This window comes from Ostrea edulis, chromosome 7 (assembly GCF_947568905.1).
Source record: "Ostrea edulis chromosome 7, xbOstEdul1.1, whole genome shotgun sequence".
Lineage (NCBI taxonomy): Eukaryota > Metazoa > Mollusca > Bivalvia > Ostreida > Ostreidae > Ostrea > Ostrea edulis.
In genome coordinates this window covers 36,632,265-36,647,012 of record NC_079170.1, presented here as the reverse complement: position 1 = coordinate 36,647,012, position 14,748 = coordinate 36,632,265, and the positions used below count along the sequence as shown (strand labels likewise).

At 36.2% G+C, this 14,748-nt stretch overlaps 1 protein-coding gene and 1 long non-coding RNA gene across 2 annotated transcripts; one reads left to right on the top strand and one right to left on the bottom strand.

Moving 5' to 3' along the window:
• Positions 1-2,980: 2,980 nt before the first annotated feature.
• LOC130048076 (uncharacterized) lies at positions 2,981-4,883 on the bottom strand. The gene is made up of 2 exons (XR_008796909.1): positions 4,797-4,883; positions 2,981-3,187 (listed from the first exon to the last, which is right to left on the bottom strand). It is a non-coding gene; the product is annotated as an uncharacterized LOC130048076 (long non-coding RNA).
• A 2,403-nt stretch (positions 4,884-7,286) lies between these two features.
• LOC125654184 (cerebellin-2-like) lies at positions 7,287-12,629 on the top strand. Its single transcript, XM_048883988.2, has 2 exons — positions 7,287-10,989; positions 12,121-12,629. Exons 1-2 carry the CDS (start codon positions 10,815-10,817, stop codon positions 12,537-12,539), a joined length of 594 nt encoding a protein of 197 aa, XP_048739945.2. The 5' UTR covers positions 7,287-10,814; the 3' UTR covers positions 12,540-12,629.
• The last annotated feature ends 2,119 nt before the right edge of the window (positions 12,630-14,748 follow it).

Here is a 14,748-nt window from a genome sequence, read left to right as displayed (position 1 = left end):
GTCTGTCGGTAACATTTAGCTTCTTTATACCTTCCTGCTCTACAGACACCTGGTTGACGTCTATACATCTGTACAGCTTGAGGAATAAACAAATGTTCTCTCGATGCTCTTTTCTCTGCCACAATGGATCTGCATCAGACTGATTTCTAACGCCTGGAGTGTTTTCTATAATTAAATCATATATCTGTTCTATCATACATAATGCAGTTACCTTCCCTGTATAAAAAGGGAGTGTCGATGTCAATCAGTCCCTCTTCCACTTGTTCAACAGTACCGCCTATCAAAACGCATTTCTGGATAACTCCTGTAAGTGCTTTGTCTTTTACAAGTTAACGTTTCACATCCACACCACTAAACCCTCTGTCTCTGATCACTTTCACATGATTACATTAAAATTCATAAAAAAACATAATCCATTAAAACAGATATAGCATCACATATCTAAATAAGACTGGAATGATATATTCACAGACTAACTTTACCTGTCCATTCTGCATTCAACATTCCAGCAACCATTCCTTTACGGAAAATGTACGGAGAGTGTCATTCTTTGCTGATATTTGATGATAATTACTGGTATATTTCTGGTGGTGCTAATAAGTTCTGATAATTATTACTGATATTTTACTGTTGGTACTGTACCCCATTTGTTTTATTCTGCCGAAAAACCTTCGAATTTGCATGGAATATGTAAGTTATACACAAACCATTGTAATATCCAGACACTCCCGATAAACATTCTTTATTTAGAAAAATTGTAAAATAATGAACGAGGAACTGGATCTAAACCATTGCACAGAGAGAGAGAGAGAGAGAGAGAGAGAGAGAGAGAGAGAGAGAGAGAGAGAGAGAGAGCACATCTGTAATTATTGAATATCTATATTAATTTAGAATGATTTTTTACTGCACACCAATTCACATTCAAACACAAATCACCTGTATTTCTCATTATCATTACTATTATTAAACAGTGACTTTAAAAATATTGAAGACATTAAGGAAGCCGTGGGGCAAAAATGAATATTGTCAAAGCCAGGTTTTTTATAAGCATAAATAGTGTTTGGTATCGTTGTAATCGTCTCAGTAAGCTTAAGAACAATATACACATCAGGAAAACAGTTTTGAATTTTTTTTTTATAAATCCATCCTTATCATGTGTAGTTAGCCTAAGGCATATTTTCACACCTCCTGCAGGGTCACCGATAGCCACAGCATTTTTCAGCACTTTGCAGTTCCGAAAGTACCTTCCTCAGCACTTATCAGTAAATATCAGAACTCACAGTACAAACCACAGTAAATATCAGCACTTCTGATAACCAACAAAAATTATCAGTCCCAACAGCAACACTGCCAGTAAGTATCAGAACTTATCAGCACCAACAGCACGGTAGCAGTAATTATCCGCAAATATCAGCAGAAAATGACACTCTCAGTACATTTCCGTCAAGTAGTGATGTGGAATACAGGCTGATTCTATTTGTAAATTATTGTTAGTGGAACACTCTGTTGGTACAGTTCTGTTTGTTTTGGTGTTACCCTCTGTTTCGGCCTAAAAAGTACAAGTTACAGATGATACAATTTAACTCACATTGCCCCATGACACTCCATGACTGCCCCTCTGTAAGTCTGTAGGCCTCCTTGGTGTGGTACCGTCTGCTTCGAATAACTGTTTTTTACTAGATGTCCCGATTCATTATACCTTCTCTCCTGCTTTGAACAATGTTTTTGCTTAAATATTGGGATCTGGCAGTGGTTATTGAAATTTTGCTGGGTTTCTGTACAGCTAATTTTCTAAAAATCTTGAACGTTTTTGTAGAAGGAAGAAATTTCATGTTTTTATAAATTGATCAGCAAGATTAGATATATTTTATATTGTTTGTGGATATCTTTCTTTTAGAAATATCCCAAACGATCGATTGAGTACAACTCTTCATGAATTGTTCTCTCAAAAACAAATCTTTGAGGCGTTCATATGTCCTTGGACGTTTTGCCAAATTCAACCACTTCTCAACATAGTTATAAAAATGGGCAAACAATTGCGATGGGCTCTCATCTTGATCTGGTTTAAAAGAGCGGAATTTAGAAAGAATCATTCCACTCTCAACTGGAACCGCTTGGGTAAACCCAGCTTTAAATCTTCGTAATTCATAGTGTCAGACACAGGTAAGTGTGACTAGATTTCAGGTGCTTTACCTTTCAACAAAACACTGAGATGAATTGCCTAGATAGAATCCACCCATTTACAAACCTCATGAATCTCAGCAAGTATGAGTCAATGCAATCTTTATTCTCTTCCGATACAGGTAACTTTGGAAGTTTAGCTTGAGGCCATGAAGCTTAATTTGTCGAACTAGTATTTTCAACAGCTAACTCTGCGTTTCGAAATGTATGTAACTCTGTGTCTCTTTTATTCTTCTCTAACTCATTTTAATCAATTAATCAATCAATCTATCTATCTATCTATCTGTCTGTCTGTCTGCCTGCCTGCCTGCCTGCCTGTCTGTCTGTCTGTCTATCTATCTATCTATCTATCTATCTATCTATCTATCTATGTTCCTCGCTTCTCTTTCTACCGCTTGCTCATTTCACTTATATATCTCTCTCCTCATTAGCTACAGAGTCTCTCAACCTTCATTTGTCTACTAACTAAATAAACCACATCTCAATAACAACGAGCAAAAAAAAAAAAAAAAAAAAAAAAACGCTCAAAGTTCACACAAAATGAAACATACAAATTGCTACTGGTAGAACAAAACATTCCTTCATAGGCTTCCCTATCTAATCTAAAAAGCTTTCTTTGCTGTGCAAGAAAATTATACAATTACTGGTACTATAACACCACCAATTAATTTAACAAAACGTCAATCCACGGCTGCCATCGAAATGTCACAATCAACCACCAATTGTGTTGGGTTCTTTTTCCATATTTTCCCCACTGTAGTAAAGGGATTAAGTTTGTTAATCAAGGACAACACAGCCATTTCACATAATAATAATTTATTTACAAAAATGTACAATAAAATTGAAAGAAAGGATCCGTGATATTCGATGATAGGTTATATCTGATTGCTAAAATGTCAACAATGTTGTACGAGATCCTATCCACGAATCCCAAGTAAATGCTGTCAATCCACAATGTCTCCCCAGCCAATATACAGTTGTACATGTATAGGGTGCTACTGATTGTCTACAATGTAAATGTTCTAAAAACTATCTTACGGTCACCTATCTAAAATACTGTACAACCTCCTATAGTAACTAAAATATCAAATCTATTGAATGTAAAACTTATACGGTACCAATTTTAATGCACCAGATGCGCCTTTCGACAAATAATGTCTCTTCAGTGATGCTCAACCGAAATGTTTGAAATCCAAAATCACTATGAAGTTTTAGAGCTAAATATAGCCAAAAACAGCGTGCCAAAAAGTGGAGCCAAATTCGTCCAAGGATAAGAGCTATGCACGAGGGAGATAATCCTTAATTTTGAAATGAATTTCAAAATTTTATAACAGCAATTAAATATACATCCGTATTTTCAAGCTAGTAACGAAGTACTAAGCTACTGGGCTGTAGAGACCCTCGGGGACTAACAGTCCACCAGCAGAGGCCTCGACCCAGGGGTCATAATGTAAAACTTATACGGTACCAATTTTGATGAATACCCATTGTTAACCCAAAAATATTGAATAACTTTATAAATATTTTACCCATACTCTATGTATATAGAATTCAAAGACATGAGTACTGAATTTGATTCCTTCGTTTTTCAATTTGTAAAAATGAAAAACACTGAGTGGTATCGTCTCAATACAAGAAAAGCACTAAGGAAAAATATATCCACACAAGCATCATCTCCAGCGATCACTTAGTATGGGGGAGAATAACCACACAGGCAACTCCTCCCGAGAGGTGGACTCAACAGGGGAGCCTAACATCCGCATCCTGACATTCCGGCCAACACCCGGAATATATATATACCTGGCCAAACTAACCAACCACATTTTACCTGCTCTGTTGTTAAATATAGATTTAAAACAACTTAGTGATTATTTAAGAATAACAATTCAAAACTAGTCGATAAATTTACACTCGAAACTAACAAATAATGACTACACATAAGAAGCCGAAGTAGTCGATAACTATATTATGCAAAAATATCTAAAATTGGCACAATAATGTTCTATGCAGACATTGCTATACCATAATGCATTCCTTATAAAGACGGGCGAATAAACAGGATGCTTTTATAAGTTTTCAGTACACCATTTGTTTGTTCTCCTTTCCTCTATGTAAAGTGCTTCAGCAAAATTGTTAACAGACAAAAACTTTTATACAATAAAGTGATTCATTTATACAATATAGTGATTCATTACCTAATAGGATATCGTGCAATAAACCATCTTCTGTTGCTCTTATTTCTCGGAACATAAATATCAATAAAACAGAAATGAATTGTCTATTGACAAACAATTTCGATTGAAACAACCAGCAGACAGGGAACATAATGGCTAAAATTTATTCTTCTCGTTTTTTAATATATTCCACCGTTATCATGGTTTCTATATCTTTTCACAAAGCAAAGACGCAGTCTATATACCATTCCCACGAATATTACTACAATTTTGAAGAAAGGATTTTGAAACTGGAAGATGAACTGATACGACTGCGGCGTGAGAATGAAGGTGAGTACGATAAATGCAGAATGATCGGACCATGTCGTGAAAGTGAAGGTGAGTACGATCAAAAATTCTGGATTCATGCATCTAAAAAACCTTGGGATAAAAGATCCATACCATTTCTTCAGACCGCTCCGATTTTAGCGGGTCGACCACCAAAGTCTAATAAATAAAATTCCAATTTTAGCCTTTTGCTCAATATTTGACAACTTGTGATTATTTGAAACAATTCTTAGAAAAATGTTTGCTGATCAGACTATGATGTTAGAATGGACTTCAAAAGTAAAACAGATAGAAGTTTTAAGTCGTGTCTCGTGATGCGAAGCAAGCCAGACGACTGAACATACGCTATGTATTCTTTGACAATTTGGAATTATTTGAAGCAAGCTTTTGAGAAGAATGTGTTTTGAATAGTTTGCTAGTGCACTTCTGTATACAGTTATATTCTTTCATTTCATTCTTTGATTTTGGAGTCAATCCACATTGTTTATTTATTCATTCTTTTTCTTTTTTTTATTTAAAATATCTATCTTTTTTTTTTTTTATCTATTTCTTATTTAATACTTTATTCATATTTTTATGTGTGTATTCAGAGTACTTGTGCGTGGAATCAGAGTGGTGTTTTTGGATGACTGATAACTAGATATGAATATTTACCTTTCCTATTTTTGTTGAAGAAACAACTGCCTATGATGTAAAACATTTTTGTCTTTAATCTTTCGTGAGGAATGGTTGTGTAAATTGATGAAAAGTCGTAAGTTTTGATGTTGATTTGAAAAAAAGTTGCGCGATTTCAAATTTACTAAACGTTCTTTAGAATTTTTTAGAATCAACTTTTGATTTACTCCACTTCTGGCAAATATATATCTGGGGCGTTGAAGTAGACAGGAAGTGTTATGTAACAGATATACACATACCTGTGACCGGTTTTTTCAGTCAGTAATTGTTAAATAGTCTCTCTCTCTCTCTCTCTCTCTCTCTCTCTCTCTCTCTCTCTCATTTTATAAAGTTTGCTAATGCAAGTCTTTAATCCTTTTCCTATTTTAGTATTTGTGTTATACATGTTTTCTTAAAACATTTGTACAAATGCATGTATAGAATTGAATTCCTGAAAAATAATTTATAAAGCACGCCAATATGTGATTGATGGATTGATACTGACAGAGATAATCAGTTTTCGTTAAGTTAGTTTTGATGTTTTACGGGTAAAACGTATAAAATTTTATATACACATGCATCGTCCGACGATGGTATATGGCAATCTACCATTGTATTGAATGTATGGTTCAATAAAGGTAAAATGAGAAGCTTTGAAATATGTGACAAGTTGGTCATGTTCTAGCATCCTCGTAAAATTCACATTATCAAAGACATGGGCGGTCCCTCTCTCACTCGTGCGCTCCGCGCATTCGTGACAGAAGGACCGTCCATCTATTTGATAATGTAAATATTACTCGGATGCTAGAAGATAACCATTACTTATTGCCGGAAAATCCTAAAGAACAGATTTCCTCCCATGTTAACAACCCTGTTATAATGCCAACCCCGCATAATGCCATATACCACTGATTTTCACAAACGAATGGTCATATTTTTTTCAAAGTCCAACTTAGGAGGGCTATTGAAAAAAAAATCTTTAAAGTAGAATTGTTTTTCTATACTTTTATGAACTTACTGGCTGTCTTCTTCTCGGGGTAATCACACTTTGTAGAATGATATTGTTTTGTACTTCACTTCGAAATAAAAGATCAAAGCTGTTGTAGAAACACACTTAAAACTGATCAACAAAGGCTGCAATACATTTATTTTTCAACGAGGAACCAGCTTTTGATATATTCTATATGTACGTACAATCAGAGTGGTTCTGCAAAGTAAGTTGTTGGGTGACTGGTTTAAATGTTCAAAGAGCCTGTGATGGGCAAAATCCATAATCACAGAATTCAGTCTGTATTGTAGTGTTAACGAGTCCAAGTATAGACCTGTTTTTTTGGGGGGGGGGGTATTTTTTGTTGTTGTTTTTTTTTTTTTTTTTATAATTATACATGCAATCGATAACAGAGTAAAGTTTTGTGCGTATAATTTTTGCAAACACATGTCGTTAAAAGAAACCATACTCTGTGTTTTATCATGATGTTCAAGATGTAGAATTATATAGATATCATAAAATGCTTACACTTGTCTTTTAGTGAACAGAAAATATGTGACTTTCTCAGTCACAGCAGGGACGGAGATTGAACAAGTCATAACAGGGGGAGGACAGACAGTGATTCTGAGGAACGTTCTGTCTAACATTGGAGGAGGGTACAATTCTACCACCGGCATATTCACGGCACCTACTCCTGGAACATACGGATTTTTCTTTTCCATCGAAAATTTGTCTAAGACTGGGTTTAGGGTTTTTCTGATTTTAAATGGTGACAATGTAGCTGAAGCGCTGGCGGAGCCCTGTAATAATGGCATTAATACCGGTAGCAATATGGTCACCCTTGTCCTGAGGAGGAATGACCTTGTGTACATCAAGTCACACAGTGTTTTCACTACATATGACGTACCAATTCAATACACTGGAAACAGTTTTTCCGGATTTCTACTTTCCATGCAAGGATGAAGGGATTACTTTACAGGGGATCTATTTTGCCGGTTAGAGCTAGGTTTTAGCTATTATGTGTCCTGTTTGACTTCCCTTGACCAAGTCAACTTTAACTCGCCGGAAGCTTAAATGAGTTTGTTGTTGTTACAATTTCGTTTCCAGAACCTCTGGACCAATACGGAACTTTCGGGATGTGCCGGAACGACCGATTAGATTTGAGGTTTATACACCGTGGTAACTTGATAGCAAGTAATTGTAGGGCAAAGTTGACATCGCTACAGCTGGCGTTTTGCTAGCAGACAGTCCGTTAAAAGCTATGTGCAGTCCCACGATGACGATCCAAGTCACTATTGGTGCTTAGTACCTGGATGTAAATTAGATGGAATGAAAAAGGTGCCCTTAGACGCGTATCCTTGAATTGAGAGCGTGAAGTTTTACCGATATTCTCAAGATATTCCTCGCCTACTCACATGATTTAATGAAATGCGTTTTCCTATAAATGGTTGTAGTGATTCCTTTCTTTGAAAAATAACATTTTAATACAGGAATTTGACAGCAATTGAAGTATTACATGCATGTTTACTTAGTTGTTATTGTAATCCGGAAGTGACATGCCCTACAAATTACGTTCAATGCGCGTTAAACGTCAGAGTGGATCCGTATCTCGAAAATCCCGTATTGTAATCCAACTTGCATTAAATCATTCTTTAGAAATGAAGATCCACGTATGTCCAAATGAAGGGTCATAACTGTTTCAATTGGCATTTCCTATATGAATAAAAAAAAGAAGGTACAATTGGGTTGGATGCTTGAAAATTTCCTCCTCAAGAACTTCTGAATCACCTTTGTGTGTCAAATTTCTTATGAAATAAAGTTTCAAGTTTGTTTAAACAGTAAGCCTCAGGGCCACGATAGAGCCACGGTATAATATACATTTTGTAGATATACATGTCAGTCATACCTATGTGTAGATGATTTGTAAGTCATGTCCATGTAAAGATGATTGATATGTATTTAGGTTGTGACTTTTGACGAGGCATAATCAAAAAGAGACGCAACATTGGAACCATAAGTATGTTATTTATAGCTAGCCGAGCTTTAATGACTAGAGCGCGGGAAATAATCCGAGCTAAATCTAAACCTCTAACACAATCGGATCACGAGCTTGTCCTCTTCCGTAACCGGAATCCAAGGATGATGACCAACCATGCCACTTGTTATTAACGACTTAAAAACCATTAATTAATTCTAGTTTTGTGAATCAATCTAAATTAATGTATCCTCACAACAACAGTGGATAGGGGCTTAAATATGTTGCAATTTTATTAAATGATTATTTGTGAATGCTGAAATATTTCATCATTGTGTTACAACTAGGATTATGTACAATATTATAAAAAATGTTCTAATTTTCTCTTTTGGAGCATACCATTGCTGCAAGGTGATTATCATATGAATTTCATTTTTTTTTTAAATTAGATAGGATCGCATGGTGGTGATAGTGGTGGGGTGGGGGTGGGGGTGATTCGCGCATATATGTAGAACGTTTCGGCCCAAAAGTTGGACACTTCTGCCCAGACGTTTCGGCCCCAAAAATTGGACACTTCGGCCCAAATTTTTGAGACACTTCGGCCCAAAGACATTTCGGCCCAAGACATTTCGGCCCTATTTTGTTTTTGTTTTTTTTGTATGAGACACTTCGGCCCATATTTTTCATTTTGCTAACATCACCCATATTATTGCGTTTCCACAACATTATAGTAAATTGACACTTCGGTCTGTGGCAACACGATACACTGTGGTGGAGGGAGCCACAACACGTTTGCGGCCTAAGCTGGTGGACAACTGTGGATTTTCTTACACGATGAAGAGAAAAAACGACGATAAAACATATTGGCGATGTGCGAAGCAATCTAAGATATTTATATATCATATATTAAAACCACCTATCTATAACAAAACGAATACAGTTTAATTCAAACTTTCGAGTACTTGGAAACTAATTATAATTCACAAACACAATTTGATATATTTGTTCCTACATGCCCAATAGTTGAATTTATCGATTTATTTAAAATTATCATTATATTAAAATGCATTTTATGTTCCAAGGCAGTGCTGTTTACACAATTTTACAAACTTGAAAGGTTTGGGTATTTTTATCATACAATTAGTAACTTGAAAAGATTGAGAGTAGAAAAAAGGAAAGTAGAGACAGTCAACTGCTGAGAGCATACAGCTCAGAACATTTCGCGCGTCACAGTGAGGGCAGCAGAAATGAAATGTATATAAAGCATACAAATATTTCAATCACATTTAAAATGTATACATGTTTTAATGATTTTTAATATAAAACCCTGGGAGAAAACTAAGCATGAAGCTGCGCTCGCTCAAACGGTAGCACCGTCAACATATTAAGAGATATTCTCCTTATAAAAGTTTATTAAACATTATACAGAGTAATTACATCCAGAATAGAATATTGTAATATGTGGCTTACTGTTGCTGGTGCTTGTTATGAAATATGAAAGCCCTAGCTATTACTCACGTGAGCAAGTTTCAGGCAGACATGACAAAAACAATATGCCCCACCCCAATTTTATTCATTGGGACATAAAAATGAATCAACAGAACTTAAGAACATTTGCATTTTGAAATTATTTAGTGTGGCCCTGCTAACCCTGAAAAGAGTTTGTTTTAATTTTCTATCTCGTATAAATGTGAAAAATATATATAAGGATTCTTATAGTTGCGTAATTACATGGATGAATGCATATATTTTTATGCATGCTTGCTGATTTGTACATAGCTTGCAGGACAATAAGCATTTTTATAAAACTTATTGAAAAATTTGCCTCCTTTATCTTGCTTGTAAGTGATTGAATTGTTTCTTAATTCAATAAAATGGAGTGGCGTTTTTCCTTTTATAAAAAGTGTACAGTAACTGGTGATACACCAGTGGGCGGAACCATCATTTGCATATTTTTTAAAACTGTACATGTGCTGTGCAAATAAATTATTGAACACCACCGTATACGTGTTGGTAGTCAAATCATATTACCAATTACATATCGTTATAGACAGAGGACCGGGGCCTGTTTTAGGCTTTTACACTTGGTTTTCTCTTTTTTGCAAACTATGAAGATTTTCCTTTAAAACCAGCATGGTTATCCTATCTTTGTTGGTACCTTTTCATTATTAATTGAATATGTCAGGCATGTGTTTATTGTCAATTTAAAAAAAAAAAGATTTTCTATAAATCTATCGGGGCCCTATAAGAAATCTAGCTAGTTTAACTCTTTCAATAGACTTTTCTCTACTTTCTTTGATGTGAAGTGATTTTGCAATGTTGTTAGAAAAAAAAAATAAAATGGTCAAAGCCACACTTGAACTACTTACATATGTACTTGTTAAACAGGAAGAAAGTGTGATAATCTGTACACTATTGTGTGTATTTTGCAACAAAAGTATTCATAAAACAGAGGCAAACAGTGAATGCATACAACGCCTCACTGACAAGTCAAAACAGCTGACGGAGACCAGAAATGTTGGTAAAGATTTCTTCTTCAGGCCTTTTGAGATATGTAGCTGCCATCATGTTGTGCATATCTATTGCCCAAACAATGGCTCAGTCGTTATATAATTTACGTGAAGAATGCTACGAGTTGGAGAAGAGGATTTTGAAACTGGAAAGTGAACAGATGAGGCATAAAAATGAAAGTAAGTACAGGAAAATGTTAATTATAACAACTTGATTTGCATGTCTTGAAATGTATTTTCATAATCTTATTGATTTCAATATCTTTTGGGCAGACAAAAACAAACATGACTTAATGCTTATATATGATAGTCAATGTGGAGATTCCGAGAGCTTCGTTTTTCTCCCACTTTCATAAGACGTTGAATGTCCAGAGACCTGTCATTTCTAACCCCTCCCATCCCCCACTTTTTATTTTTCTTCCGATGACGTGTTTGTAACAATAAACATCCCGAGGATTGAGTCTGTTCTAAAATATCCGCTGTATATCTAAAACGCATATATTGTCTTCATTATATTATAAAGAACGTACATCTGTTGCTCACGGTTACGGTGGGTCAGTGGTTAGAACGTTTACTTCTCGACTGAGACGTTATGGGTTGGAGTCCCTCTCGTATCTTTATAGAATCATATAGTGTAGTAGACTGTGACGTCATAGCTAGCGTAGTTGCAAACTCCCCGTCGAAGCCTCATTACGTCATCTATGAATTTGTAAGCAAACGAACTCTGGCGGAAGTTTGGCGTAGTTGTTGATTTGAAATGAACTCTCGTTATACGCGTGAGATAATTATACAACCCGAATCCTGGCTATCTAAAATTAGCGCTGACCTGTCGAACACAAGAGAAGCGAGGTCAACAGGGTATCAATTTAGATACCGCAATGGCGGATACATTTTCCCAGAACCTTTATGGTACGCCCCATCATTTTTCGGCTGATTAAGAGCAAATTACGTGTCTCAAATATGTAATCATTGGAGCGCGATCATGACTTCACAGTGATAACTTTCCGTCTCGTTAATTTTCGTTTAATCCTCAAACCTCAGTACTTTGCTTCGTTGTAAGTCCTAGATTACTAATAATAAATGTATTACATATGGTATAAAAAAAACGATTTGTGCATGTAGTTCAGTGTAACATTGGAAACTATTCATCCCTCGAAAACCATTATTAATCTCGGCCGCGCCGCGATTTCCGATGTGAACCCCCGCTATGTGTATTTGCACAATTCATATAATGCTAAATGTTTGTTTGATCACCATAGACGACAAATTATATATGGATATTACCAATAATCTACAATTATTATCTTCCAGTGAGTAGAAAATATGTGGCTTTCTCTGTCACAGCAGGGACGGACATTAAACAAACCATAACAGGAGGAAAACAAACCATGGTTTTGAAGAATGTTCTGTCTAACATTGGAGGAGGGTACAATTCTACCAATGGCATATTCACTGCACCTACTTCTGGAACATACGGATTTTTCTTTTCCGTTCAAGTGCGACCTAACAATGGGCTTAGTATCTTATTGTTTCTGAATGATGTTGTTGTGGCTGAAGCGCTGGCAGGACCCGTTAACGGTGCTTTCACTACCGGTGGCAACATGGTCGCCCTTGTTCTAAAGAAAAATGACCTCGTGTACATCAAATCACATCCATCGCATTCACGAAATGTAGCAATTCAGTACAGCGGAAACAATTTTTCCGGATTTTTACTCTCGGAGGAGGGATAAAAGGACACACTCCCTTTTCGATGCCTTATCGTAATGGTTTGTGTGCAAACGATTTCTGGTGTAAGTTTGAATAAAAAGATTGCTTTCCAAGGGACTCGTTTTTACACCCTTCCTCTTCAAGATTTGTTTGTTTAGTACAGAGCTAATCAAACTATTTGAGCTTACCTGAGCAAAACCCTCAAATAAGCTTTCCTGGTCAAAAGTTCTTTTTCGTCTGTCGTCGTTGTTGTTGGGGTCGTTTGTGGCGCTTTCCACATTCCTCAGTTTTTAGTTTTACTTCAATTGGCCAATTTCAATGAAACTTACATTGTATTTGCCACAAAGTATCACTTAGTAATGAGATTAATATATTTTTTCTTCAAAAAATGAAGGATCGTTTCTTATTTTAATGGGAGTTACAAAGTAACAATTCGGGAAAATTAAAAAAAATTCTTCCTCAAGAACTGTAACAAAATAACATTTGCAGTTTGTCACCTTTATGATATCTAAGGAAGGGTTCTAGAACTGTTGAACTAGAAAAAGTCCTTTAATTTGAATAAAAATGCATGAAAGTCTGTTCAAAGCTTGAGCTCCAGGGTCCCTTGGGGATCCGAGTTAGAATACGTTCTTGGTACCCCTTGCATATCGTAATAGGCGACGACTTAATGGGGAGGTCCTTTTGATGGGAGTGAAAAAACCAAGGTACCGTGTCACAGCAGGTATAGCACGATAGAGATCCCTCTCTGTTCATAAGAGCCGATCATAGACCTATACATTGTGTAGCCCTTCACCGTCATTGGTGATGTCTCTATATGAGTGATAATCTATATCGAGCGAGACGTTAAATGATATACAATCATTCGAGCCCCAGGACCAGCAATGGAGTTCATATAATCTGATAATTACATTCTACTGTAGTATCTGTAGGAATTCCCAGCCGTTAGAATAAGCAACAAGATTCATACCTGTATTGTTCACGACTGCAGTGCATTCACGAGGAAAGGAATATCATTACAATTTGTAAAATTATCCAAGGCAATAACCTTGAAAATGTATTGATATATGGAATTATACTTGATATTAATTATAAAACGCACGTATGCACACACGCGCGCAAGCATGCACACACACACACACACACACACACACACACACACACACACACACACACACACACACAGAGAGAGAGAGAGAGAGAGAGAGAGAGAGAGAGAGAGATTTATTCTATAGAAATCTTATTAATGGTATGATATATATGCCGTATTCTTTGGATCTTACCGTAGGAATAAGAAGCATTTGTTTCATATCAAGCTATATAAGTTATATACCTTACGCAAATTATGCAATTGAACTCCATCGGACTAAAAAAAAAGTAATGAAGCCAATTCCCTATTTAATAATGTGTTCTCCGATTCGGATAGTGAACGCCCCATTTTGAAATATTCATGTTCACGAGACGTTGCTCGCGGAATTTCGAAAGTAAACAGGATTACAAGCTGTTGGCGGGACATATTCAGCGATAAAAGACAGCCAGACGGAAAATAGGGAAGGGAGAACCGCTTAGAGCAATAGAAGTGGAGTTAAAGGTAATGCTTAACTCAAAATCACCATTCAGTACGACTAAACACTTTAATATCCAATGAGGTTTCTGATATCATATTTCTCTCACGCTTGCGCACATCCACCATTAACATCATTCCTAAATAAATATATGGCTTTTATAACGATCTAGTTCGTCAATACAACCTATCGTTGAGTCAAATGTTTTCTGACGTGTTTCATACCGATTGTTAGGCCTTTTTTGGCACACTGATTTTGACTACGTACAACTCCGTTTACCTGATCAGGATATACATGTAGGGCTCACGGCGGGTGTGACCAGTCGACAGGGGATGCTTACTCCTCCTAAGTTCCTGATCCCACCTCTGGTGTGTTCAGGGGTCCGTGTTTGCCCAACTATCTATTTTGTATTGCTTATAGGAGTTATGAGATTGATTATTGTTCGTTATCTTCACCTTTCATACATTAGAAAATCACCGCCCTCGAACTTCCGCCAGAATTTGTTTGAACACAAACAAAATTTTTCCAGGCAGGCATTGTGACATAGGTAAATCCCGAGAACTACTTTGCATTAAGATGGCGATGGGATCATCAGAAAGAAATGGCATCAGTTGAGAAATGATACTTTTCCCAGTTGGTGGTAGGCACAATGTCTCTTGCCTCTACGAAG

Excerpts from the sequence above, each read along its gene's own strand:
- LOC125654184 (XM_048883988.2), top strand. The coding sequence starts at position 10,815 with ATGTTGGTAAAGATTTCTTCTTCAGGCCTTTTGAGATATGTAGCTGCC. Across the intron at positions 10,990-12,120 it reads GATGAGGCATAAAAATGAAA|TGAGTAGAAAATATGTGGCT; the intron begins GTAAGTACAGGA and ends ATTATCTTCCAG.